The 27436-nt window shown below is 40.9% G+C and overlaps 1 protein-coding gene and 1 long non-coding RNA gene across 2 annotated transcripts in view; one reads left to right on the top strand and one right to left on the bottom strand.

Moving 5' to 3' along the window:
* Window positions 1-27303, bottom strand: part of LOC307219509 — an 81410-nt gene extending 54107 nt beyond the window's left edge. The window contains exons 1-2 of the long non-coding RNA XR_013840455.1: window positions 27182-27303; window positions 24039-24096 (exon numbers count right to left, since the gene is read on the bottom strand). This is a non-coding gene — a long non-coding RNA (uncharacterized lncRNA). The remainder of the gene's footprint in view (window positions 1-24038; window positions 24097-27181) is intronic.
* On the top strand, window positions 1148-18472 carry LOC307219527 (desmocollin-1-like; the record flags this gene model as incomplete). Its single annotated transcript, XM_079982787.1, has 16 exons — window positions 1148-1333; window positions 2675-2759; window positions 3141-3343; window positions 3729-3854; window positions 4614-4769; window positions 6589-6733; window positions 7828-8003; window positions 8428-8562; window positions 9414-9599; window positions 10193-10449; window positions 10578-10717; window positions 11906-12118; window positions 12219-12491; window positions 13491-13642; window positions 14381-14902; window positions 17737-18472. The coding sequence occupies 16 exons, from the start codon at window positions 1148-1150 to the stop codon at window positions 18196-18198; spliced, it is 3417 nt and encodes a 1138-aa protein (XP_079838913.1). The 3' UTR covers window positions 18199-18472.
* Window positions 27304-27436: the final 133 nt, after the last annotated feature.

Raw genomic sequence — 27436 nt, 5'->3', positions numbered from 1 at the left:
TCTAGACTTTTAAAAACAACCCCTAAAACATCAATTTAACATGAATTTTACTATCTCATGAGACCATTAATTCATAAAATGAAAGCAATAAACAATGTACTGCAGTCACACAATCAATCAATCAATCAATCAATCAATCAGTAGCTGAACTGGGTTTCACACAGTCACAAAAACAAAAAAAAGCCACAAAAACAAAAATGCAAAATAAATAGCAAAAACAGACAGACCACAGCTTAACACTCAAAACGGAAGTGTGGCACTCAAATCAGAACTGTAACACTCAAAACAGAGCACGTCTGGCTTCCAAAAAATGTTCGCAAACTGGAACACTTACTTCCGGGTTTGCAGTGTTTGGGTTCCAAGTTGTTTGAGTACCAAGGCATTTGAGAACCAAGGTACCACTGTACAGTGGTTCTGATCCTACCTTTGGGACTGAGTTCAGAGAGTAGCATTGGCTATCTTATCTCCATTGCTATTTAACATCTACATGAAGTCACTGTGAGCAGTCATTAGGAGTTTTAGAGTGAGGTGCCATCAGCATGCTGATGACGCTCAGCTCTACTTCTTAATAACATCTGAATCAGGAGAGACCATGCAGTTTCTTGGCTACTGCATGGATACAGTGGTGAGATGGATGAGGGAGAACAAGCTGAACTTGAATCTTGGCAACGTGGAGGCACTGTGGGTGAGTAGTTCCCAGGTCTGAGAAATTGGCCAATGGCCTACCTTGGATGGGGTTGCACTCCCCCTTAACAAGAAGTAAGGGGGTGGCAGGATCTACAGATCTGGGCTCCGAGGAATGCATCACCTATTGCTGCTGCTATAGTGCCACTGGCAGTTGCAGAATACTCATTGGAAGCTGGATCTTCCTCCTCCTCAGCAGTCCCCCCCCCCCCCACCTCCACAGCGGCTCCTCTAGGAGGCACTGCTGGTCTCCTTCCACCCTGCTCCCAATGTTGCTATTTATCTCACCCTTGTTCCTGATGTAGATCTTCACTCCCTCTTCTTCCCTGGTGATGGGAGGGGGGCACCATTTTGTGATTTGCCTCAAGTGCCAAAATGACTTGGGCTGGCCTTGAAGCAGCAGGTTCACAGTTTGGGGATGCTTCTAGATCCAGCTCTGTCATTAGAGGCTCAGACAGCCGCAATGGCTAGAAGTGCCTTTTACCAAGGGCAGCTGGTTCAACAGCGACGGCCATTCCTGGACCAGGAAAGCCTTGCCACAATAGTTTATGCGTTGGTAACTTCAAGACTGGACTATTGCAATGTGCTCTATGTGGGGGCTTCCCTCACGCTTGATGCCGAAGCTGCAGCTAGTGCAGATGTTTATAAAGTTTGTAGGAGTTTTAATATTTTTAGTCTTTTATTGTGGTTTTAACCTTTTTATGTTTTAAATTACAGCTGTATACTTTTTAGTTACAATTTCATTGTTTTATCCTTTTTGTAAACCACTGAGGTTTTTTCTACAAGCAAGCAGTATATAAATATAAATAAATAAAACAAAGGGAAGCTTTGTAACACATGGTTTGCAATATATTTCCCCCTAGTCCATTCATACATCTTGAATGTGTTAGATGCTGAATGATACATCATTTACTTTATACCAGAACTAATATTCTCTTCCTGCATTTGCTTGCTTTAATGATGTCTCTTGCAAGTGCAATACAAATATTGGTGGCTTGTAATACTAATCTGAAATACGATACAATAAGTCTGGCTTCCAAAGTTCTTCTCTAAGTATTACAAAATATGGTCTGGAGAATAGTATACATCCAGCTTCCTGCCGACTCCCTTACCCACTTAATTTCCTTGCAGCTTCAGAAATGGTGGAATGGAAACAGGAAGCGGGTCCCTCTCCATTCTTCCTTGGTTCCTGACTAATGGCCATAGCAGCAAGTAAAGCATAACAGAAAGAGTGAAGAGGGAGATACACTCCTGTCACTCTTGCTTCAAGACCCCTCTTCTTTCACCATTGTAGGAACACCAAACCTATTTAGTGGGAAGATGGGAGATGGCTTGCAAACAGATGGTAAATTCATGGGAAGAAGGGGCTCACTGGGCTGTGGGAAACTGTTGCATTCCTGAAAATATAATTAGGGATATGAGGGATGGAGTCTGTTGATCAAGCTTGAGTTTTTTTTTCCCAGTTTTGAGGGAAACTGTTCCATATTCCAAGCCCAGTTTATTTATTTATTTCACTACATTTATACAGTATATCACTTGACTACAATAAAATCTCTAAGCAGTTTGCAAAATTCCAAGGGCAATATTCTTCATTACTGATAATTCTCTCTCTTTGTGTGTTAACTTTTAGTAGAGCCTTTGAGTAGAGTCTCTTATTTGGTGTAAAGGAACCTGAAGCAACATATATTTTGAAGATATATGAGATCCATTAATGGACATTTTGCTTCTCAAATGAACCCTTTACAATTCACAGGTCTTTTGAATTTGGGGTCAGCAAAGAAATTTGCTGGAATGAGGAATACAGGACTGGGCTATGAGAACTCTACAGTTCCACTGATGTAGATGTTTGTTGTCATCAAAGCAAACTAACTGCTGAATACTTTTAGAATTTAAATAACAAGCCAATCAGTACAAAGTTTGTATTGAAATAATTTTGTTGCTTCATGAAAAAAGAATATTTAAGGTTTTGGTCTCTCTCTCTCTCTTTAAGGTATTGAGTTTATCTTCTGAAGCTTGCAAGAAAGTAACTTTTCATGTCCCTCATAATCTAAAGGCAGGGGCATTTGTTGGCCAAGGTGAGAATCCAATAATGCGTTATAGCTGTTGTTGTCAAATATGTACTATTTGAAAACCAATAATATATAGGGAAATTAAAATTTAACCTGAGTTGTTTCCAGATTCTGGAGTTCAAATTCTAAGGTTACCTAAATTATCCTACATATTATGTGAATTGTACAGATCTGGAGGACAATAGGTTATGGGGAGTGCCCAGACCACCTGTGCCATCAACAGCTAAGCAATTTTTGGCCAGGGCAGTGGGGACTCCTCTGCCTGTATATCATAAATTTGATTTGGCACTAAATACAGTTTTAGACACCTTTGTTTGGAATTACGTCCTTGTAAACTATTTTTCCTCCTCATTTCAACTAGTCCTTTAAATTTATATTTTCCTACAGTAAACATGAAACAGTGTCTTAATCATTCTGAAATTATTTACTCAAACAATCCCAATTTCACAATTCAAGAAGATGGCTCATTGTATACAACAAGGGATGTTTCCCTGACTTCCCATGAAATCATCATCACCATATTTCTTAAAAGCAATCATGAACAGGAAAAAAAGAAGATACATATTAGTTTGCTCACACATTCAAAAAAGGTAAGCATATCTGATTTGCATCAGTATATCTTATCCTGCTTTTTTCTGCTCTTTTCACTTCTTCCTCATCTTTTAGTGCTGCTGTTTTACTTTGAAGGACAATTTTCATGACTCTGTGATCAGAATCTGAATGTGTATTCCCATATGCTACAATTATCCTAGAAGTCAGGAAGTCTTATTAACTGTTAAAATATTTGTAATTCTAGCAGAGAGATAGACACAGAGGGACTGAAAAATAAAGTGATGCAACACATAGGGTGGCATCCAACTTAATCAGAGGAGACCCATTGAAATCAATGGATTTAGGTGCCTTGAGTATGACTTGGCTGAATACTGCTTATGATTGCTATTGTTGTTTGCTTAGTTATCTCTCCCGTTCTTCTAGGTCCCAATAGCAAAGGCAAGACATTTACGAGATACTTTTCTTAGACGAACTAAACGGAGATGGGGTCCTGTCCCAACTATTTTAATGGAAAACTCACTTGGACCTTATCCAATGCAGATTCAACAGGTATGTTTTAAATTCACCTCTTCATTTTTACTTTTCAAATTATCAGTCAAGGATTTTTGAGCAGCTTGGCATATGCTATAAGTGATCAGTAACAGAACTTCAATCAATAGGAACTATGATTGAAGCCTTCAGATACACAGCATACTCTCTGCCCCCCAATTCTTGCTAGGCAGCCAAGAACTTTACTGTTAAACCCATCGTTTGTGTCTATAAATGTCTACCCCATCTGGTAAACTCATCTGTCTGGGGGAATTGTTTGTTGCATCACTGCTGCTGATATATACATTGCTGCAGAAATCTGGGATTAGGGAAACCAGTTTGTCTCTGCCTACATCTTTTGAAGAAGCTTGTAATTGCAATGTAAATATCTAAAGTCAGCTATTTAACACCAGAGATGGAAATCCATTTAAATGCTTCAGCTTTTGCCTGGAAGTACCAAGGAAACAACAGCTTGAGTCTGATGGGAGTTCAATATAAGGCTTTTACATTTGTAAGCAACTAGCTATGTGGAACAGCCTAATCATATGAATTCTCCCTACTCTCACCAGGAACATGGTAAGCAAGTCACAAGCTTTTTAGACTTTACATGGAGCTACTATCACATGAAACATTTATTTCCTGTGTCCATAATATTTGAATTGATGTGTAAATATTTTGTTTTTGCATCTTGGGATTGCTAACAGATTCTGAATAAATAGACAAGAAAACAAGATTTTGTTAATTATTATTTCTGTTTCAAATTGGTTTGCATTTACACAGCTGCTTTCCGACACATCGCTAACATACGATATCAGATACTCCATAAGTGGTCATGGTGTTGACAAGCCACCATATAATTATTTCTACATAGAGGAGGACACTGGAAATCTATTTGTTACCTGTCCAATCGATCGGGAAGAGTACCCAGAATTTCAGGTATGAGTTTCAGACTTCTGTTTACGTATTTACTGATAAGTAACAATTGGACAGATCCATGGTATTTCTTTTACTAAAGGTTTCTCTGAACAGGGCTGCCTTCAGATGTTTTCTAAAAGTTGTGTAATTCTTTATCTCCCTGACATCTGATGGGAGGACATTCCACAGGGAGAGCCTCCACTGCTAAGAAGGCCCTCTGCAGTATAGTCTCCTCATGTTACTTTTTGACAGGTAACTGCATGATTGAGGGAAACACGTGGGGAAATGAGTTTTCAAACACTGTATCCACTACAGAGAAGCTGTTTTTGGTAGCCTCACAATGTTTACATTAGTCCTCAGTTCTTCAATAGAAGGTGAGAGGGATTTGGTTGGTGAGCAACATGTAGAATCATCAACAGGCCATGCACAGCATCAACTTGCCAATCAGAGCCAGATGTTCCTGTACATGTAAATAGGTGGGGGGAGAAGACTGAGTACCAAGGCACTCAAGGAAACCTGAGAAGGCATTTGTAGGTTTTCTTACAGATGAAAGATAGCAACCAGCCTGCGCTCACCTCAGCCTATTATCTTCCTTTACTTCACAGCTTTCTGATAACACTTGCCCAATCATACTAGTGAAACAGTTCAGGAAAAGGTGAACAGGCAAGCAGACACAAAGAACATGATGCTTGAACCAGGCATTTGACTGACTAGATGTCTTTCCTCCTAAACTGTTGTTCTGGGCTGCTGTGTTGATATTTTGTCATTGGCTGTATTGTGGTTTTATTTTATGATTTCAATGAAAATTGTACTTCCTATAACCATTCAGTAAAGTTACAGATAGGTAGCCGTGTTGGTCTGCCATAGTCAAAACAAAATTAAAAAAATTCCTTCCAGTAGCACCTTAAAGACCAACTAAGTTATTTCTTGGTATGAGCTTTCATGTGCATGCACACTATGTATCTATGTATCTGAAGAAGTGTGCATGCACACGAAAGCTCATACCAAGAACTAACTTAGTTGGTCTTTAAGGTGCTACTGGAAGGAATTTTTTTATTTTGTTTTCATTCAGTAAAGAGGAGACTACAATAATAAATATATAAATACTAACACTCAAGGTGCAGCGCCAATTGATGGGGATATATATGAAAACTTGTCCACAAAGATGGATTATAGTTGAACCAGCAAAAAGGTACTTGCCCCACCTTCCCTTCACTGTACCCATGTGGTCTTTCCTATCTTTCCCATATCTCCTTCTTCCTTCATCTCTCCTTTCCATGGCCCAAATGGCTGTGCCTATTTGTTTGTTTCCTTGCCTCAGACCCCTGTTCCAACACACAATTGCCTTGCACAAGTCCTTCTTTCCCAGGCCATTCAATGGACTACTTTATTTGACCATTGCTTCCTCTGTACTTTACTTTGTATGACGCACAACTCCTTTGTACCTCCTTCCCATGGCTCTTGGACTCTGTCCATTTCCTCTTATGCCACTTTACCTCATGCCTCCTCATGCCTCTTATGCCACTTTACCTCATGCCTCCTTTCTCTCTTCTTCTTAGTCCAACTCAACTGTAGCCTATCCTTATGTCTGTTTTAAAATGCATATTCTCTGGGAGATCATGGGGACAGAATGTCCCGTGCTTTTCTGGATGTACAGGTGGACTGCTCACCACAATGGCCACACACAGCATATAACAGCCTGTTCACCTTGGCAGATTCCTGTTTAGAAACTTGGACTGAAGTAATTGTATCCTGATTTGTTAAAAATATTTTTTTTCTGCTTCAGATCAACTAGCAAATAAAAGTTTGTTTGTTTGTTTGTTTGCTCTCTTTTATACAGCTGATTTGCTATGCAATGACAACAGATGGATATACACCAGAGATACCGCTTGTGCATATAATTAGAATAGAAGATGATAATGATAATGCCCCAGTGTTTGAGCAGGACGTTTATACTTTTCTTGTCTTTGAAAACTGTGGAATTGGTAATTTTAAAAATCTTTTCTTTTTTAAATAAATCATGTTTAGTTTAGACAGCAATATTTTAAAGTACTAATTAAAAACTGAGGTGCTGTGAATTGTTATGTAAGCTCCATATCATTTTTATTTGCTATAATTCTGAGCTTATATCTGAGTTCAGACAAATATTAATCTACATATAGCCCTATACAAGGATTCTGATTCTGGTTAGAGTAATCATGTAACAGCCCCCATCCTCAGTCACACGGGGATGAGAGGCCTACCTCCATCTTCATAGCCATCATTTCTGTTACTCTACATAGGAGCCAACTCCTAGGGGCTGGGGTGTGTGTCTTTGCTCCCCCAGTAAAATATTTGAGGGGGTCAGGGGCCCCTAAGGTTTATGGGTATTGCCATCCAAATGGCTTCCATGTAATGTATCATGTGAAACGATTATGCAGAGCATAATTCATTCAAGTTGGCACCCCCTGTTGCTCTCCATGAGTTAGAGGGCAACTGTGTGAAATGGGGAGCCTTCTATACTTGTGGAGCCTCCCCATGCATTTTAAAATACTGATTTTCCAGGTGTCTACAAGCCCTACAAATACAGTAGGTTCCCTGCTTCCCACAATTGCTCTCTAACTGATGAGAATGTTGATGAGTAAGCATGACACTGGTAAAGTCATCTCCAGAGTGTACCTGTCCCCCAAATGAGTTGCTGCTATAACCAGCAGGAGAACTTCGGTTTCTCATCAAAGAAAGGGTGGTGAACTACTGTTCAACAATGCAGTCCTAAAATAACGAACTTCACTATTTATGCAGTAGGAAGTCCCCAACAGCGGGGGAAACCAATCTGTTTCAAATAAGAATATAGAAAGATGCATAGACAGATATATCTGTTTCGTTGATCAAATGTTAAGAACGGTTATATTTCTCTACAGATGTTTTAAAATAGGTATACCTAGGTATACAAAAGTGATTTTTTAAAAAAGCATTCTGACATATATGCCTGGATTTACATGTTTAGATTAAGTGAAAAATCACCACATTTAAATAATTATTTTAAAACTATCTTATGAAGGAAAGCTGGAAATTTAAAGATGATGTATTGTACATGCAGGGACGCTAGTTGGGCAAGTGACTGCAACAGACAATGATGAGCCATACACCCTACATACTGAAGTGAAATACAGAATTGTATCCCAGGATCTTCAAAGTTATCAGAATTTAAGGGTATTTGCTATAAATCCAGATTCAGGCTCTATTACGGTGGTAACATCACATCTGGACAGAGAGGTAAATTTCCTGTGCACCTAGCCTTCATTCACATGCCAAAACTCTATCAAGAAGGGCAACTTGGAGCTTTTTAGAGGGAAGGTAGATTATAAGTGAAATAAATTGGTACATCGCCATGCAATTGTTGTTTAGGATCAGAATGTGAAGTCATTCTTGCTCCCTCTTTAAAAAAATACAGAGATGTGTTTGATGTTGCAAACAGATCATTTAAAGCATATATATTTCTCAAATGCTATTTTGTAGGCTCAAACAATGCCAAGCTGTTTTTTTTCAATGCAGCATCCATCATCTTGGCTAATATTATACAAATGTGTAACTATCTGAAGAACTTTGCAGTCCCATGGTCTCTGGTTTTCCTTTTCATAAAATCTTGTGATTTCAATCAGAACAGGGAAATTATGTTTATATATTCTTTTTAATGCAGACAACACCAGAGTATAAGCTACAAATTGAAGCAAGAGATATGGGAGGCCAGGAATTTGGTCTGTGCACTACAGCACAAGTTATAATTACAGTTGGAGATGTAAATGACAATGCTCCACAATTAGAACAAAATGTGGTAAGTTTGTTATTGTTAAAATTCAACAGAGCTTTAAAAAACGTGGGGACCTCCTGAGCAGCCAGCATTTCCTATGGTGTAAATGTAATCATAATAAATGTTAAATTGAGGAAAAATAGAATTATTTGCATTTTAGCTATAGAGAATTCTATCAGGATGGAACACGTATTTACAGAATCATTGCCAAGACTATTCTATTTCTCTGAATCCTTCAAAAGTACAGCTTTGTTATAGTGCAATCCTACAGATATCTGCCCAGAAGCATGGCCTATTAAATTCAGTTGGGCTTACTCACTGGTACATGAATATAGGATTGCAGCCCAAGTCCCAAAGTAGCAAAAGTATGTGTCTATCAGATTCTACTCTGTTAGATGCATGAAGGGTTAACCTCAGTTTGCAGCTATATAGACATGTGGGTAAAAAAGAAGAGGTGGGAGTGGAATGCTATTACCATGTGTGGCCAGGAGGTCACCAAAACAAGAGATACGTGTGTCCTATTACTATGGTAACTAAAATACAAATGCAAACAAGGCATAGATGCAAACAAATTCCCATCCTAGGGGTAAAGTATCAACTCAAGAGACAATGTGGTCTAATCTCCAAAGATAATGAACAGGAAAAGCAAAATGAATAATACTGTATATGTAAACACCAAGGGACAATCACATCCTGTAGTGAGCTAGCCATTCCCATTTGCGGCTCATTTCAGGTCTGGTAGTGTCAGATCTGCACAAGGCTTGAAACTCTGCAGCTTCACCACTGGAGTTAAAATATTTTATTGTTGCCTTTGGAAAATCATTTCACTGTTCTAGAAGTGTTTATTAATTGCTTATTTGAAAACTTCATTTCAGTATGAAGTGAAAATATATGAAAACGAAGAAAATATAGAAATATTGTGCATTCCTGTAAGAGATAATGATGAACCTGGGACTCCTTCATGGTTGGCTGTATTCACAATTATAAAAGGAAATGAAGATAATGTTTTTTCTATGAATATTGATCAAGAGAGGAATGTCGGGTGTTTACTTGCTTTAAAGGTAAATGCAGATGGGGAAAAATTACCTATGGTACAAAGGTATATTACTAATGGGAATCATCTAGAGTTTTTTTGGAAATTATTTGATGGTATGCAACATAATTTTAAGCCCTGAAAGGCTGTTCTTGAAATGTTATATTTGTAACTATTTTCCAAGGGTTCCCAAGCTTGAAATGTTCCTCTAAAGGAAATTTATCCGTGGTTTATACAATTTGGGGGAAATGAGCAAGTATGAGGAAAAGGAAGGGAGGCAAGAAACTTAATGAAATTGCAAAATACCAGTTGATAACCATTGTGTGGAATCCAAAAGGTGCCATTCCACTAATGGAAGGAATCCACTATACCAACAGGGAGGCAATTTTTGAAGACTCCCTATGCAGCCCACATCCCCTTAATCTACTCTACAGGGTCCCTGGCCAGAGAAATCACCCCCAAAAAAATTCCTCTCCCTGTTCTGCTTATGCATGTCTTCTGTCAGCAGAGTGATACCCATTGGATTCCACTCATTATTTTTACCATATTTGTTCAAAGTTTATAACAGCAACCCAGTAATAAATATTGTGTTAGTTTTAACAGAAATGTGTTTGTTTCCAGGGACTGGACCATGAAACTTCCAAGGAGAGAAGATTAGAAATTGTTGTAAATAATGAAGCACCTTATATCCTAGCACCAAATTCAAGAGCCCCATCAAGAAACCCCACCACAATTGTCATTGAAGTTATGGATGTGGATGAGGGGCCAACATTTGCCACTGAATATATTATAACTTTAAGGGAATCTTTCCCAAAAGGAACAGTGGTTGGAATCTATCAAGCATATGACCCAGAAACTGGAGATAGCACAGGCATAAGGTACACTTTTAATCATAACACAGTAATCTGGTTTATAGATTGTGGTTAAAAACAGGGAACAATTATAATTGGTTTATATAATCACATTGTACTAATGGTATACAACCCTCCTAAAATGTTCTCAATAGTTACGGAATAATAAATGACCCATGCAACTGGATCACCATTGATGAAACAGGACAGCTGATAACCACTACAATTTTAGACAGAGATATATTAAATGAGGAATACAGTCAATGCATTGTAACAGTCTCTGCAACTGACCAAAGTGAGTAACAAATGCTTGTAAACTGCTGATTACGCCATCTACATATTTGCAGTAGTATTTTGTATCTTTCTTTTAAACCACAGTGTTAAAAGAACTCTAATTCTATGATATCAGTGAGCTCACAATATGGATATAAATCATGGTTCCATCTGTATTTTATATATAATAAGCTTGATACCATGAAGAAAATGAAACAACAGAAAAACCCAGTAAACTGAATCATAAAAAGGTTAAATTAAATAATACCAAATCCACATATTTTGTACTTGTTTTATGAATGCAATTTTATCAATTTCATGCTGCTTATTTTTTCTGAATGGCAGTACAGACATTTTTGTGAATAAATATTTTGAAATATTGTTGATAATTCAGTAAGTGTTTAAAAAGAGCACTAAATGGTAAAAGGTAAAGGACCCCTGGATGGCTAAGTCCAGTCGAATTCAACTATGGGGTACGGCGTTCATCTCCACTTTCAGGCCGTGTGAGCCAATGTTTGTTTGAAGACAGCTTTCCGGTCATGTGGTCAGCGTAACTAAATGGCTTCTGGTGCAATGGGACACTGTGACAAAAGCCAGATCGCATGGAAATGCTGTTTACCTTCCCGCCACAGCGGTACCTATTTATCTACTCACCCTTGTATGTTTTTGAACTGCTAGGTTTGCAGAAGCTGGGACAGAGCAATAGGAGCTCATTCCATCACACAGATTAGAACTGCCGACCTTATGATCTGTAAACTCAAGAAGCTCAGTGGTTTAGACCACAGTGCTACTGTATCCCCCTAAAAAAAGCACTATTCCCCTCCTAGCCCTGGTTTCTGCTGTTTGTTTAAGTGTAGACCCAGATAGGAAAAGCATAATTCAGATGCTTTTTTCTAAGCCTATTCACTTGATAAATTGATACCAGAAAGGTTGCATTTTTTTCCCTCAGAGTCCTATGCAAAACTCCATCTTCTGTTGCTGAACTGAATTCCTAGTTTGTTGCCCTGTTGCCACAGAAATAAGTCTAAAAGCTAGCTTTAATCCATGAGAGAGAGAGAGAGAGAGAGAGATAAAAATTCTTATAATTTTCTATATTTGGGGCAAAACTTTTTTCCACTACTACATATTTGCACAGATTAGCTGGAGCCTGCTACTGTGACAGTGTGTGACTATTTACAGCATTAAATCATGAAAAACTTCCATTTTCCAGGTGGTAAAACAGGTCAAGGGAAAATTGTGATAAACATCATGGATGAGAATGACAATTTCCCAGTGATTACAACAAAGAATTACACCATGTGTAAGGACAAAAAACCAATTTGTATTACGGCCTTTGATGCTGATCTACCTCCTTACACTGGACCTTTCCATTTTGAAATAGAGAATCGAATGGGCTTAACATGGAGGTTAACACCAAATGATGGTATGTACATGGTTTTCCCTGTCCCACTTCTGTAGTAATAACTGTAGCTAACAGAACAAATAATGTAAAAATGTTCATCATTGCACAATTTGTTTTACAGATGAATCAGCATTGCTTTCACCCGTGGAAGATATTGACTATGGCTATTATATAATACCTGTTAGGATATATGATAATGAAGGTAACAGTGGAATAAGTGAAATAACAGTTCACTACTGTGACTGTGACATTCCAAGTAATTGTTCTGAACGCAGCACAGTCGCTGCTCTGGAGAATGGGGCAATCCCTGTAGATCGCGTTCCATATCAAGCAGAATCTGCTTTTGGTCCCTGGGGCATTGCTGCAACAGTCCTTGGATCAGTATTATCACTGTGTAAGTATATCTCTCTCTTATAGATGATATACAAAATGAGCCATTAACTCCAGTCTGTCGCAAAACTGCTTCTCCCTTGACTCTTCCTTGGAGTTCTAAATGTTCACTTAAGGTGGCTTAGTCCCATGTTTGTGTATATAGGTATGTTAAATGGAAAATGCACATAGCAATTAGCTACTGTGCACATTCACCAGGTGTCATGGAAAATCTGCACATGTCCACGAAGATGGAATTCTGCACATTTCCTGGTCAATTTGTACAATCCACAACAAGCTTTGGGCATTGTGCATGTATCAACTACATTAGGTATGTTCTCTGGCCAATATGCATTATCTCCAACAGGCCTTGCAAAACGTGCATATCTCAACTGCATTCTGTACATACATGCTGACTGTTTGGTGTTTGGGAGAACTAGGCCTTTTTTCCAGAGCTATCAAATCTTCCAGAGGAAGAAAAGGGAGGGGGGAATGCCCTGAAATGAAAAATCATCCATAGCATTTTATTATTAGTCGTATTCATTAGATTTGTACACCACCCTTCATCCGTAGATCTCAGGGTAGTTCACAGCATAAAAATACAAGCTAAAGACACAAATAAACATAATAAGAACAAGAACAAACCAAACCAAACCAAACCAATAACCTCCTCCTGCTCCCCCAAAAACATTTAAAAGGCTATAGGATGTTAATCAGCCAAAGGCTTAGTTGAAGAGGAACATTTTCACCTGGTGCCTAATGGTGTATGATGAAGGTACCAGCTGAACATCCCTGGAGAGAGCATTTCACAAATGGAGAGCCACCCTTTACTTTGATTATTGTATTTACTTCTCCAGCCCCCCACTTCCTGAGGTACATGCCGGCCTCCGATGCTATTTGCTTTATAGAAAATATGTAACAATTTACTTATTGTTTACTTATTTAAATTCAGTTCCCTTCATGCATGACTTTGAATCACATCATTAAAAACTAAAGCTCAGATTATGTGTATTTCTTTCTACAGCGGGGATGATGGTACCCTGTGGTTACTGGCTCCATAAAAGAAATTCCAATACTGAAGAAGTGCCCGGAGAAGCACCTGGAGAAGCGTCTAATAATGCAGCTTTTGAGAACTTAATGATGTCAAACACAGAGGCACCAGGTGAAGAAATGACAGTAAGTAGCATTTTTTGGCTAAAAGTTATGAAGTTCCGTACTGCATTTGCTTTCTAAAAAGTGGGGTGTGGGTGGGCGGGTGCACACTAAATATTAGAGTTGCTGTGTTACTATAAAGGGGGAAAAACATGCTTGCAATGTTTTATCTTTTTAGTGTGTGTACTTTTGAGCTAACTCCTGCACTGTGGGTGTGAGAGAGCGTGTGAGTGAGAGACAGAGAAAGGTAGGGGATCAGTAAGAAGACTCCTGAGCACCCAAAAAATTCCAAAACATAAGGTGGTATTCAACTAAGTTTTATTCAGAATATACACATGGAAATTAATGAACATGGCTACGTTTCTGGGTTCAGAAAAGATTGGGATTCATTTTCTTGGGTTTGGAAGTCAAGTTAAGCCAACTCTACGTGCCAAATAAGATGGTGGGCAGTAAGTTAGCTGCAGCGCTTTATCATGGTTATAAGAGGACCTACAGGTTGTTATGTGGCCTGGTGCTGCAAAATGTATTTCTGGATCCTGGAATGGCATGCAGGCAAGAGAGTTGCTGAGTTGTGGAGATGGTAAGGCCCACAAGTTACTGCTTTGAGTTGGTATGGGATATGTATACATAATGGGGAAAATAGTTGGTTTGGGTTCAGGCCCTGTTTTTCCGAGAATTCAGGAATCTTATCTCCCAAACTATAGATGGTAAAAAGAAACTGCTGCTTCTTTTACAAAATTCTGCTGTTATCTTTCTTTTCAGGTTCTAAATATACTTCCAGTGAGCACACTGAATACAGCTGTAAGCATGGGCACAGTTGCAGAGAAAACTGGAAAGCAGGAAAGTTTGGAAGTGATAAAAGGAGAAGGCCATCACCCACCAGAATTGGTCAAAGGTGGAGGAAATAAACTGGCAGCATCTTTACATGACATCAGAGGGCAGAGCAAACCAGAATTAGTCAAAGGAGGAGGAAAACTCTTGGCATCATCTTTACATGATATTACAGGGCATCACAAACCAGAACTAGTCAAAGGTGGAGGAAATATCGTGGCAGCATCTTTACATGATATTAGAGGGCATCGCAAACCAGAATTAGTAAAAGGCGGAGGAACTCTATTGGCAGCATCTTTACATGATATCAGAGGGTATCGCAAACCAGAATTATTCAAAGGTGGAGGAAATCACTTGACAGCATCTTTACACAATATCAAACAACCCATACGAAGTTCCTCCAGGGATTTGTGCTCACAATGGCAGGAATTTACCAATCCTCATTTAGCTAAAGTAAGCATTCTGATACAGATTTCCCATGGTTTATGTTTGGATTAATGTTAAGACTATCCACCGTAGTGTGATATATTTCAGTTAAGGAGCTACAGTTAGTTCATATTTTGGATTTTAATATTGGCTGTAGCTCTCTAGTTATTTGATACACTTAGGCTGTTTTACTGGAAAGATCCATGTTGTTCATGCTTGTGAGGTATTTGTGTGGCCCACAATTATTAATTTATTTCCAAAATAGAATTGAAGGTCACTCACAGCATAGTATACAATACAATAAAAGCTAAAAATTCAGTTATAATACTAAATAGCATAAAGCAGTGAGATAAAACATATGGTAATCTATAAAGATCACAGGAGAAAACAAGTCAATACCATCAATTAACACCTCATACAAGCAGTATAAAATAGTATCAGTCACTTATCAAGCAAGGCAACATAGCCCAAAGAGTGGGCAAGGTGATTGAGCGGGTGGTTGCTGAACAACTCCAAGCACGCCTGGAGGAAACGGACCATTTGGATCCCTTCCAATCGGGATTCAGGCCTCACCATGGGACTGAAACTGCCTTGGTCGCGCTGGTTGATGATCTCCGGCGGGCTAGGGACAAAGGTGAGAGCTGTTTCCTAGTTCTGCTGGATCTCTCAGTGGCCTTTGACACCATCGACCATAACATCCTTCTGGACCGTCTAGAGGGGTTGGGAGCTGGGGGCACTGTTATACAGTGGTTTCGCTCCTTCCTCCTGGGCCGTGTTCAGAAAGTGGTGGTGGGGGATGAGTGTTCAGACCCTTGGGCCCTCACTTGTGGGGTACCTCAGGGTTCCGTCCTCTCCCCCATGCTTTTTAACATCTATATGAAGCCGCTGGGAGAGATCATCAGGGGGTTTGGACTGGGTGTTCATCAGTATGCAGATGACACCCAGCTCTACCTCTCCTTTAAATCAGAACCAGTGAAGGCGGTGAAGGTCCTGTGTGAGTGCCTGGAGGCGGTTGGAGGTTGGATGGCGGCTAACAGATTGAGGTTGAATCCTGACAAGACAGAAGTACTGTTTTTGGGGGACAGGAGGCGGGCAGGTGTGGAGGATTCCCTGGTCCTGAATGGGGTAACTGTGCCCCTGAAGGACCAGGTGTGCAGCCTGGGAGTCATTTTGGACTCACAGCTGTCCATGGAGGCGCAGGTTAACTCTGTGTCCAGGGCAGCTGTCTACCAGCTCCACCTGGTACGCAGGCTAAGACCCTACCTCCCCGCGGACTGTCTCGCCAGAGTGGTGCATGCTCTGGTTATCTCACGCTTGGACTACTGCAACGCGCTCTACGTGGGGCTACCTTTGAAGGTGACCCGGAAACTGCAATTAATCCAGAATGCGGCAGCTAGACTGGTGACTGGGAGTGGCCGCCGGGACCACATAACACCGGTTCTGAGAGATCTGCACTGGCTCCCAGTACGTTTCCGAGCACGATTCAAAGTGTTGGTGCTGACCTTTAAAGCCCTAAACGGCCTCGGTCCTGTATACCTGAAGGAGCATCTCCACCCCCATCGTCCAGCCCGGACACTGAGATCCAGCGCTGAGGGCCTTCTGGCGGTTCCCTCATTGCGAGAAGTGAGGCTACAGGGAACCAGACAGAGGGCCTTCTCGGTAGTGGCGCCCGCCCTGTGGAACGCCCTCCCATCAGATGTCAAAGAGATAAAGAATTACCTGACATTCAGAAGACATCTTAAGGCAGCCTTGTTCAGGGAAGTTTTTAATATGTAATGCTGTACTGTTTTTAACACTGATTGGGAGCCGCCCAGAGTGGCTGGGGAAACTCAGCCAGATGGGCGGGGTATAAATAATAAATTATTATTAAATTATTATTATTATTATAAGAGTGGGGGAAACCAGACCACCTTCCTTTGGGATGGCGTTTCAGAGCTTTGGTGCAACTACTGAGAAAGTCCTCCCTATTCAAATGCTTCCATTATTTGAATGCAGAGCCTAATGCTGATGCTCAAGGTATCCCACAGTGTGATGTGGCTGCTAATAGAAGGTAAAAAAGGTAAAGGTAAAGGACCCCTGGACAGTTAAGTCCAGTCAAAGGTGACTACGTGGTTACGGTGTTCATCTCACTTTCAGGCCAAGGGAGCTGGTGTTTGTCTGCAGACATATTTCCTGGTCATGTGGCCAGCATGACTAAACCGCTTCTGGTGCAACGGAACACCTTGACAGAAACCAGAGCACACGGAAACACCGTTTACCTTCCTGCCACAGCAGTACCTATTTTTCTACTTGTACTGGTGTGCTTTCGAACTGCTAGGCTGGCAGGAGCTGGGACAGAGCAATGGGAGCTAATGCAATCTTAGGTTGCATTTATAGCAGCACAGTGCTCGGAACACAAGATGAAAGAGTTCCATTCTGGTCTGCACTAGTCAGGCCAAATGTGAAGTCCTCTGTCTAGTTCTTGCCATCAAAATTTTAAAAGGAAATTGAGAAAAGAAAGCAAGCCCACAGATCCTGTACTGACCAGGAAGGGGGTATTTTGTTCACTGCCCAGGCATTCTGTTGAATGAAGGGTGACATAAAAGCACAATAAATATTAATAAATAGGCGGCTAGAAAATCCCTTTCAACCCAGTGATTCTATCCTGTGTAGTATGGGATAGATTGACACAAGAAGCTGATCATTGCCTTTAATAAACAGTATGCAAACTGCATTGTTATGCTTTATAGAAAGGGACTTAAATAGTATGAATCATATACATGAATTATATTCTTCTTTGTATGCAGGAACCAGTTAGAAGCTCTGATTTATGTTTAGGTGCATTTAAGAAAATGGTTAACATGTACTTTCTTTGCGTGCAGAAGGTGTTTTTGTGCGAACAGGAGGAAGAACGTAAACGTGTCGGCGAATATGTACATTCATATAAATATGAAGGAAAAGGATCGCTGGTTGGTTCCCTAAGCTCCTGTACTGGCGAGTCATCATCAGAAGAACTTGAGTTTTTAAATGAGCCAGAGCCTGCTTTTAAGACATTGGTTGAAGCCTTTGTAATGAAGAAGCATGCTTCCATTGGTTCTGAAACCCACCTGCACAATTCTACAGGAAGCTATGTGCTAACTTCCACAGTTGGAGGCAGCAATGCTTCTGAATACCAGCTGCTGGAAACCACAGGACAGAAGAGTGCTCTCGTGCCCAGAACGTGCTTGCTGGTTTCCCAAAGGCAACTTGTTGGCCACTGTGAGAACAGGATGCTGGACCAGATGGGCCACTGGTCTGACACAGCAGGCTCGTCTTATCTTCTTAACTCCATTGAAATGAATTAATGTTCTTGTACCTCCCTAGTTCATCCCAATAGGATTTGAGCAGGAAAGCATGGCCTACTGTAGGCTGTCCCCATTCACATCTCTCTCTCCCCCCCCCATTTTTTATTTAAGTAGGCTCTAAAAGAGTTGATTTAGTGGGTTTTTAAAAAATAATAATTTGAGATTCTGAAATTTGACCTAACTGCACAAAACAGTTTTAAGCTCAGGTGCCTAATTTTATATTTTTAACAAAATGTAGTTTCGTCCTTATCTTTAAAAACACCCTTTGGAAACAGTAACACTCTATTATTTCAATTATCTGTCACATGTCTGGTAAACAGAAAGTATTACTTGGTTTAGTGTCTCTTTTCAAAGACTTCTAGTAATAACCATGAAATGATACTGGTGTGCATGTTAAAGTATTTTCTTAGTTTCTTACTTATATTAATTGCTTATTTATATTCTTTTAATTTCTTACATATCATCTGTGTACTGGGTTCTGAACTAAGGTTCTGAACTAAGCCAGCGCATAGTTGCCTAGGAAGTCCAACTGAAATCAACACAACTCATGTGCATAACAATGTACTGGATACAACGTTTAGATTTTATAGCCTGAACTGTGGAAATAAGATTAAATTGGAATGCAGCACTAGTCCACTAGCAAATAAATGCCATTAAAAGCCCTCCATACTTTATCTCTGTCCACACAGCAGTTGTAAGCATGCAGTTATTTTTCTGTAGCTCCTCCTGCAATGAAATAAAAAATAAAGCCCTCATGCCGTGTGTGTATGAGAGCAATCATGTGCAAACTGCTGCCAGGCCCATACGTCACATGCTATTTGCCTTTCAGATCCTTTTTCACTCTTGCCTCTGGCTTCTGTCCACCCAGCAGAGCTGATCAATATGTTGAAACTGCATATTGATTAGATTATATGGCTTGGGGCAAGTGCTTGAAGAATCATAGCAATAACAAGAACTACTGATATGTCTAACATTTGCCTGGTGTTATATTTGGTTCCTGACCACAAGGTAATTGAACTTGAGCATAAAATGAAGATCAGCTAACCAAGCAACAAACTAAATTTCAGATGCATTATGTATTTTCTAACATTGTAAACAGTGAGGTCAAAGGCCATGAAATCAAATTCAAAAAGTTTTGTATGCAAAGCTCAGGTCAGTGAATACATCAGCCTTTGCCAACCTTGTGCTTTCCAGATGTTTTGGGCTACTACAAGTTCCCATCTGTAATGGTTATAAGGGGTTGCTTGTGCGTAAGTTGCCGTCGCTGCTGGCTAGATTGCCTGGTTAACCTTGGCTCGGCTGACAGCCCTTCACTCCGTGGCCGTTCAGTCACTCGCAGAATCCGTCAGTGGGCGTTTCTTGAATCTCTTCCAGCAAAGAAGTTGTTTGACGCCAAGTCTCCTCCTACTCTCCCTGCGCGGAAATCTCTCCCTGCGCGCAGGGAAGGAGTGGGCAGAGGTGTTTTGGGCGAAGAGTCTTGGAGACCCCTCTCCGAATCCCCCATCTGCCCCCCTTCTCTACTGGCGTTGCGCTGATTTCCTTCCCCAGGCGGTGAGCTTCCTCTCTCCCTGCTGGGCCCCTCTCCTGCATCGCTCGAGAGCCTTGACTCCGATGTCAGTTCCCTGACACCATCATTCCCAAGCAACACAACCATACTAGCTGGGCTGATGGGAATCATAGTCAAAACATCTGGAGGGCACCAAGTTGGCAAAGATAAGTATGCAAGACTGGCAAGACTGGCATAGCAACCTTTCAGAAATAATCTTTCTTAATATTCCAATATTCTCAATTTTATCCAAGCTTTACCAAAATGCATTAAGGCTGTTTCCATACACTTATTCCAGAGATGAGTGCTGTTCTGGATTGAAATCAAAGAGAGTTATTGATATTTCATCAACAAGGTTACTTTTGAGAACTGCCCAGTCGCTAGCTTTTTCAGACCTTTAACCTAAACATGCATTTGGAGGCCCATTTCTTAATTTTATACAGTGTATTTATTTGGTGATGGTAGTGCTGCTGTTGTGACCCAGCAGTGAGTCCTGACCCACTGGATGAAGACAAATGGCCTAGTTGAATATATATATTTCTTCCTTGCTGATTATTTTAAATATCTGATAAAGTTTTGTTCTTTCAAAAATAAACTGGCATTTAAACAGGAGCTCATTTGTTTTGTATGCTAAAAATATTAATATACTTCTGTATAATAGTCACATCATAAATTAATGTTGTACAGTATGACTGAAAGTGACCTGTTATGATTGTAAGCTGCTTGTGATAATGGGAAATGCTGAAAGCAGAATATGACAAAGTTTCTTCTCATGACACTTCTGCAGTGAGAAGGAATTAGAACACTGCCCTGCAGCCTCTAGGAACATAACTCAGAACTGTGCCTCCCATACCGGAAATACTACCCTGACAGGGTAAAGTGTATCTCCCAGATGCCTTGAGAGATGTTTAAGGCATTGTTTGCACACTTTTACATGTAATTTATTAATTGCCCAAATGTCAACCCTAACAGACATGCATGCAAACGCAGCAGTCTTCTTCTACTCTACTACATTAGGCTGCTTTCATGTTGCTGAAATTGAGGATTTTCCTGCTGGACCAATTATCTGTTTTGACAGTGCTGATGGTTTCGGAGAGTAGAAAAAGCTGATGACTAGAATAAGAGCTGTTCAGTGCTGTGGGCAAAACTCCTACCCAGCTACAGTTACAGCAGATAAAACCCTAAAAATATGGTGTAGATTTCCATGCCCCTAATCCAGATGGGTGATATGTGTGCAGAAAACATGATTTTGTTCAACTGTTTCCTTGTTTTATCTACCAAAGAAAACAGCTATTTGGACTAATATAGCTAAGTAGACTATTAAAATCTCTGCCTGTTTTGCATCTTTACAAAATTGTGCTTATTTGTTACGACAGTCTTATAAAAGGCAGGAAAATGTAGTAATATAGCCCCAATCTGTGGCAAAATAGTTGATCGTAAATGCAGCTGGGATCCTTTTGCTGTGATAAAAAGGGTGCCTGTGCACACTTAGTTTCGCTGATCTTCTGCTATAAGAATATATTGTTTTATATATTAAAGTTTTCATGTTTTAAAATGAGGCCTAGTTCTCTAAAACTGTGGATAAGGACACATTTGGGGCAGATGTGTCATGTGAATTAATCCTCTTCTATTCACAAAAGGTTCTGGTATGTAGAAAACAAAGGAGTGAAGCAGGCACCCCCAAACTTGGCCCTCCAGATGTTTTGGGACTACAACTCCCATCATCCCTAGCTAACAGGACCAGTGGTCAGGGATGATGGGAATTGTAGTCCCAAAACATCTGGAGGGCAGAGTTTGGGGATGCCTGGAGTAAAGGTTCTAGCTGCCCCTTGCAGAAAAGGAGAGGGGAGGGGAAAGGGGCAGATTTTGGTGGAGCCAAGCTGACAGTCCTGCTACTGTTTTTCTTATGATGGTACAGCTATTTGGGGAATTTTTGTGTAGGAAAGATCATTCAGTCGTGTGGGCCCCTACCGTCAATCTGAAGAGATGCAGCCTTCATATATAGGTTCACCAGCCCATCTGCTCTCTGTGACAACTAGGCCGATGACTGCTTTTTATTAATGCCAAGCTTTGTTTAGAATACAAGACTGGTCAGAGAAGGGAAAGGTAAAGCATATAAATGAGATTACACAAAACACGTCAGAGCTTATTCAGCACCGTTTTGCACATATACCTAAGCTTTCCAGGTGAGCAGCTATCTAAATGTCCCTGTTGTCACCCAAACAATTAACACAGCAACCATAGTGCGAAACCACCACAGTGTCGGACAGTCATTATAGTATGTAGTCACCTCTTTCTTCTCATGCTTGTATATTACTCATCATCCAAAGTGTTTATAACCTAATAAGAACCCTTAAAGAGAGATAAATTTGGAAGGTAATGGTTTACCAATGGTTTACCATCAAGTGCACTTCCTAGCCAAGTCAGGATTTATTATGGGGTTTTCCACATTCAAACCCAACAAGTCAGCCACCAAGCACACAAGGTTTTCCTGTAACACCCTCTCCGCCCCAGGCATCATGGCTGCAGAAACTGCTATGTGATTTATGATTGATCATGTCTTATAGGTTGCATTGTATGGACTTTTAGGCTGCAAGTCAATATCCTCTTTCCTGTCAATAAGCTCTGTTGACTCAATGTCTAAGATGAAACATACAGGATTGCACTGTTAGTCTCTTCCATCATTGTAAATGTGAGAACATAAGACAGATAATTTCCAGTGATTTCTGAGATGCCTATAACATGTATTCCCAATATATTGTTATAGGAGAACAATTATGAAAGAGATTTACTTTTTAAGCACTGATTGTGGTTACAGAGAAATTGCAACAATACTTTGAAAAAAATGTATACAATCGAAAGACTTACAAGCTACTGGAAAAACATTGCAATAAAATATTGTTAAAGACACTTTGTTATATATCTCAATGACAACAGCACCATGTACACAGGCAGAATTGGATACAACATTTACACAAATTTTATTCAGGTAGTAATTCTTCTATGTTTTTAGCAGTGACTCCTATGTGATATCATAAATTACCGGTAGCTTTGAAAACCTCAATTTCAAAAGCAGTTTGCCATGTGGAATAGGTGGCTTCTCTCTGAGGGAAAAACCCTTGGGCTCACAAAACCACAACCCTGAACCAGCAAATAATTGTTTAAAATAAGGAACAATTATTGCTGCAGTGGCTGAAGCTCCTCATAAGATCATACGAAGAATGTTGTTGGGTGAGGCTAAATGCCTATCTAGTCCAGCATCCTGTTCTTATGGTGGCCAACCAGATGCCCATAGGAAGCAGGCAAGCAGGACCCAAGTGCAGGTCTTCCCTTGCAATAACTGCCTCTGCCCTTTGCTGGCTACCCCACAGTTATGACATTGCATCCATGCCCAATATAATAGTGCTCAGGCAACACTATGCATACTCCGAAGCTTCCCACCCATACCACATTTGCATTAATAACAGGTGGTTGACTGGTACTTAATAACAGGATTGAAAATAATAGCACAACAGATCATAGATTGTTCTGCAGATACATTAGTGCAACTCCTTTCTAGTGCAACTATTCCTATATGGAATGTGAATCCTATGTGGTTCATCAGGACAGGAAAAAAGAATGTGCTATAAAATCACTGTGCCAATTCCATGGTCTATTCAGTCATGGAGTCTAAAGTATGAATAATAACTGAATAGCACATAGGTTATTATGGGTAATTATTATCTAAGCAAAATACAAGTTGTGTGTTATCTACATGGATGGGATAACCATAAATAAAAAGAGAAATAAAAAGTGGTGCAAATCTCTTAGGCAGGACTTTATTTATTTGTACATTGTTTATTCAGTTTTCATTTTGGATATGGGTCTACCTTCTAAATAAAAGGGAATCTTTCAACAATATCCCCACAAAAGAGAAAGATCAATTCAGAAATAAAAAACAAGCATATAAATATCGTACCAGTTTTGAGTATGGTAAGCAGTCTAAATTCTTGTTTAAATGGCAGTAAAAGAACACAAATGAAATATGTACTGAACTCTGAAGAAATTATAAATAGTGATATATATATATATATATATATATATATATATATATAGCAAACAGCAAACAGACCTCAGAATCAATAGTAACACTAAAAACATAAACATATAAACATCTGCACGTACACGGAGGCTGAAAACTTTAGTCCTTGTATCTTCAGTGAGCAGTATATATTCAGATAAATTTACAATCATAGATACTTATAAAAAGTAAGAAGTAATGTAGAATAACAATATTGGAAATATCACGCCTTACCTATTTCACATGCATCCAATATAACTTGAAAACCTGCTTCTCTTGGTCTAGTCTGAGTCTAGTATTGAATAAAAAAGATGATTTAGTTAAAAACACACACAAACACACCTGCATCACCTCCCGCCGTGTCTTCCAAAGCATGTTAATTTATTCATTAACATTTTACTTCATACTTTTCATTTTCATGCCTCAATATATGGAAGTTGAAGCCTATGGCAGCTTTACCAGCAATATACGAAATGCCATTAAAATGCTACAAACATAATACTCTATGCACATGCACACACATGGCTGTGCCCTTGGTCGCTAAACTCATCAACCCCCTCCCAGGTTCTCAATCACCCCCTGCTTCCTTCTCCTGCTTCCCACAGCAATTGTGTTCCTTCCCCCTGCTGCTGCCCAAGTGGAAAGTGAGAAAGCTTGCATTTTGCAAGCCCACCCCACACTGAACCTTTCAACACCAGGCATCAATTGGAAGGATCAGTGCAAGGGAGCTGAGACCTTCTCCTTAGCACCTGGTACTGCTCCTGACGCTATGGATCCTGAGTCTGGCTGGCTGCCACTTTGTCCTTTTCCACCTCATGCCACTATGGATCATGAGGCTGGCCAATGCTTATGGGCATCTTTTTCTTTCCCATGCCACTCCTCATACTACTAACTGGTGCTAACTGGTGGCCAGCTGCAGAGGATGAGGGCAGTCAGTAGTGGTGCCAGCCTGCTTGAGGATCTGGATCCTGGGGGCAGGGCCGCTGACACTGGAAAGTGGAGGAGTCAGCAGCTGCATATTCTTGCTGCCCCTCGGTAGTTCCCCATGGCTGTCCATCCACTGCTTCTTGTCACACACACACTGCAGTTTGCATCGCCATCTGTTACCAGCTATGCAAACTACTGCATAATGGTGGGCAAGTGCAAATACACACATGCACACAGAGAGTTCCCAACAGAACTATAAGAGGGCCAAATACTTTCCTCTTTAATCCTCCCTATAATCCTTTGATAATCAATAGTATTTGTCTCATTGCCTCATTGCCATGGTTAATTCCCACTGTATGTATTAACGTGAACCTCTTATGGTACCGTAACTCCAATTTAACTCAGATCTGGATAATCTTATTTGGGTGAAATAGCCATCTTTAGATGGCCTTACAGGTTTGCATTATTGGCCATCCTGTTCTGACAGGGCTGTGATGATATGGAATAGGCAACATCTATTTTAAATATGGACCTGCCCCAACTGGGGGAATATGGCACCTCTCATTGTATTAGCATTATTGTCAATTCAAAATTCTGGGTGGTGGGCAACCTTATTGTAGTTGAAAATCACATTCCTTCGGAGGAAAGAGGTCAGGGGCTATATAGATCAGAGACTATGCAGCCCTTTTCTCTCCATCCATCTATCTCCTCCCTCTCTCACACATAGGCTTTCCCAAACCCTACTGGCCAGCCTTCCTACTTCCCTTTGGGGTTATCTTCCACTCACCCTTAATCTTTCTCTCATTAATTCACTGTGCACTCTCTCTCTCTCTCTCTCTCTCTCTCACACACACACACACACACATTCACACCAACACTGGGTAGTCTCATTGTGAAATACAATTTGAACTATCCCGTTGTGCAAAATATGACACCTATTGTATGCTAAAGACTGCAGTGTCAGAGGATCACCCTGAAAAGTTTTTTCCCCTGTCATAGTAGCTGGTATTTCACAATCCAGGAATCTGATAATTTAGGATTGCTCAGTGATAGGTACCTTCTTCTGCCACAACTGGTTTGCCTTTCCATGCAATCAAGAAATAAACAATAAATATACTTATATTAACAGAACTAAACAGTGGTGGTCAGTAACCGTATTTTTCGCTCTATAACACGCACCCGACCATAACATGCACGTAGTTTTTAGAGGAGGAAAATCCGTAGGCATGCCACCCGTAGGCATTCCCTCCACAACACGCACAGACATTTCCCCTTACTTTCTAGGAGGAAAAAAGTGAGTGTTATGGTGCAAAAAATAGTAATCTAAAAAATTAGTAATCTAAAAAAGTGAGCTGTGGTGTAGAATATAGGCAGAATCCCTTAAAAATGTTTCCAGATTACAGTATAACATACATTTCTCCATACCATTCAGAACGCATGACCATGCAACTGTTCCCAAATGCTAAAACATTTCCTATGTTCTGCCACCCCGAAAGGTGCTTTTCTGTGGGTACCCACATTTTTCTTTATTGTGTGTCTTTCGCCTCAATAAAAAAGATCCCATCTGTACTGGATAAAAAGGTAAAGGTAAAGGTACCCCTGCCCGTACGGGCCAGTCTTGACAGACTCTGGGGTTGTGCGCCCATCTCACTTAAGAGGCCAGGGGCCAGCGCTGTCCGGAGACACTTCCGGGTCACGTGGCCAGCGTGACATCGCTGCTCTGGCGAGCCAGAGCCGCACACGGAAACGCCGTTTACCTTCCCGCTGGTAAGCGGTCCCTATTTATCTACTTGCACCCGGAGGTGCTTTCGAACTGCTAGGTTGGCAGGCGCTGGGACCGAGCAGCGGGAGCGCACCCCGCCGCAGGGATTCGAACCGCCGACCTTTCGATCGGCAAGCCCTAGGCGCTGAGGCTTTAACCCACAGCGCCACCTGCGTCCCTCTGTACTGGATAAAATGTTTTAAAGGCGCTTATGCTCGTCTGTTATGAGAGTAATCATGTTTAGTACTACTCAGTCTACGTTTACAAATAATTCTGTTATTAATAAGAGAATGTGAGCCAGGTGCAGACGTGCATGCTCTCTGCTCAGCAACCTGTGCACCATGAGAGAAAAGAGGGCGCGGCTGCAGGACGTCGCTTTGGCCTGCGAAGGCAGAGAGCGAGAGAGGAATGGACGCATTGAAAGCGGGTCTAGCAAAGCGAAACTAGACTTCGTAGGGACTTTTCCCCTGCTCAGAATGAGGTGTTTGTTTGTTTTTAAAGACAGCTATGTGAACTCCTGATCCGAGTGTGGGCGAGGACGCCTGCCTGTGCAGGGTCTCCCCTGGTGGGAGGCTCTGCTGGTGTCCCAGACGTCCATGGAAGCAGCCCGGGCTTGCCTGGAGAGGCGGCCCTGGACGTCCAGGGCAACCTGAAGACCGAGGCCGTGACGTCGCGGCCCGCCTCGCACCTTTGCCCTGCCTGCGCGCGAGTCTCGCTCTCCGGGCACAGTCAGGGGCCAAGCAGCTGGGAACGGCGTGTGTTAATCCTCCGCGCATCTCCTATCTGCCCAGCAGCGGGGCGGGGTCGGAGCCAACCAGGGTGTCTCCCGCTCCACTCCCTGGCCGAGTAGAAAGAAAGAAAAAGTGGGGCGGGGCGAAGGGAGGGAGGGAGGAGGGAGAGAGAGAGAAAAAAGGAAACCTAATTAAAGGTGCTCGCTCAGAAG

This window comes from Podarcis cretensis, assembly GCF_951804945.1.
Source record: "Podarcis cretensis genome assembly, chromosome: 7".
NCBI classification, from domain to species: domain Eukaryota; kingdom Metazoa; phylum Chordata; class Lepidosauria; order Squamata; family Lacertidae; genus Podarcis; species Podarcis cretensis.
Note: the sequence above shows the minus strand (reverse complement) of the source record. Positions and strands in the feature narration are given on the sequence as shown.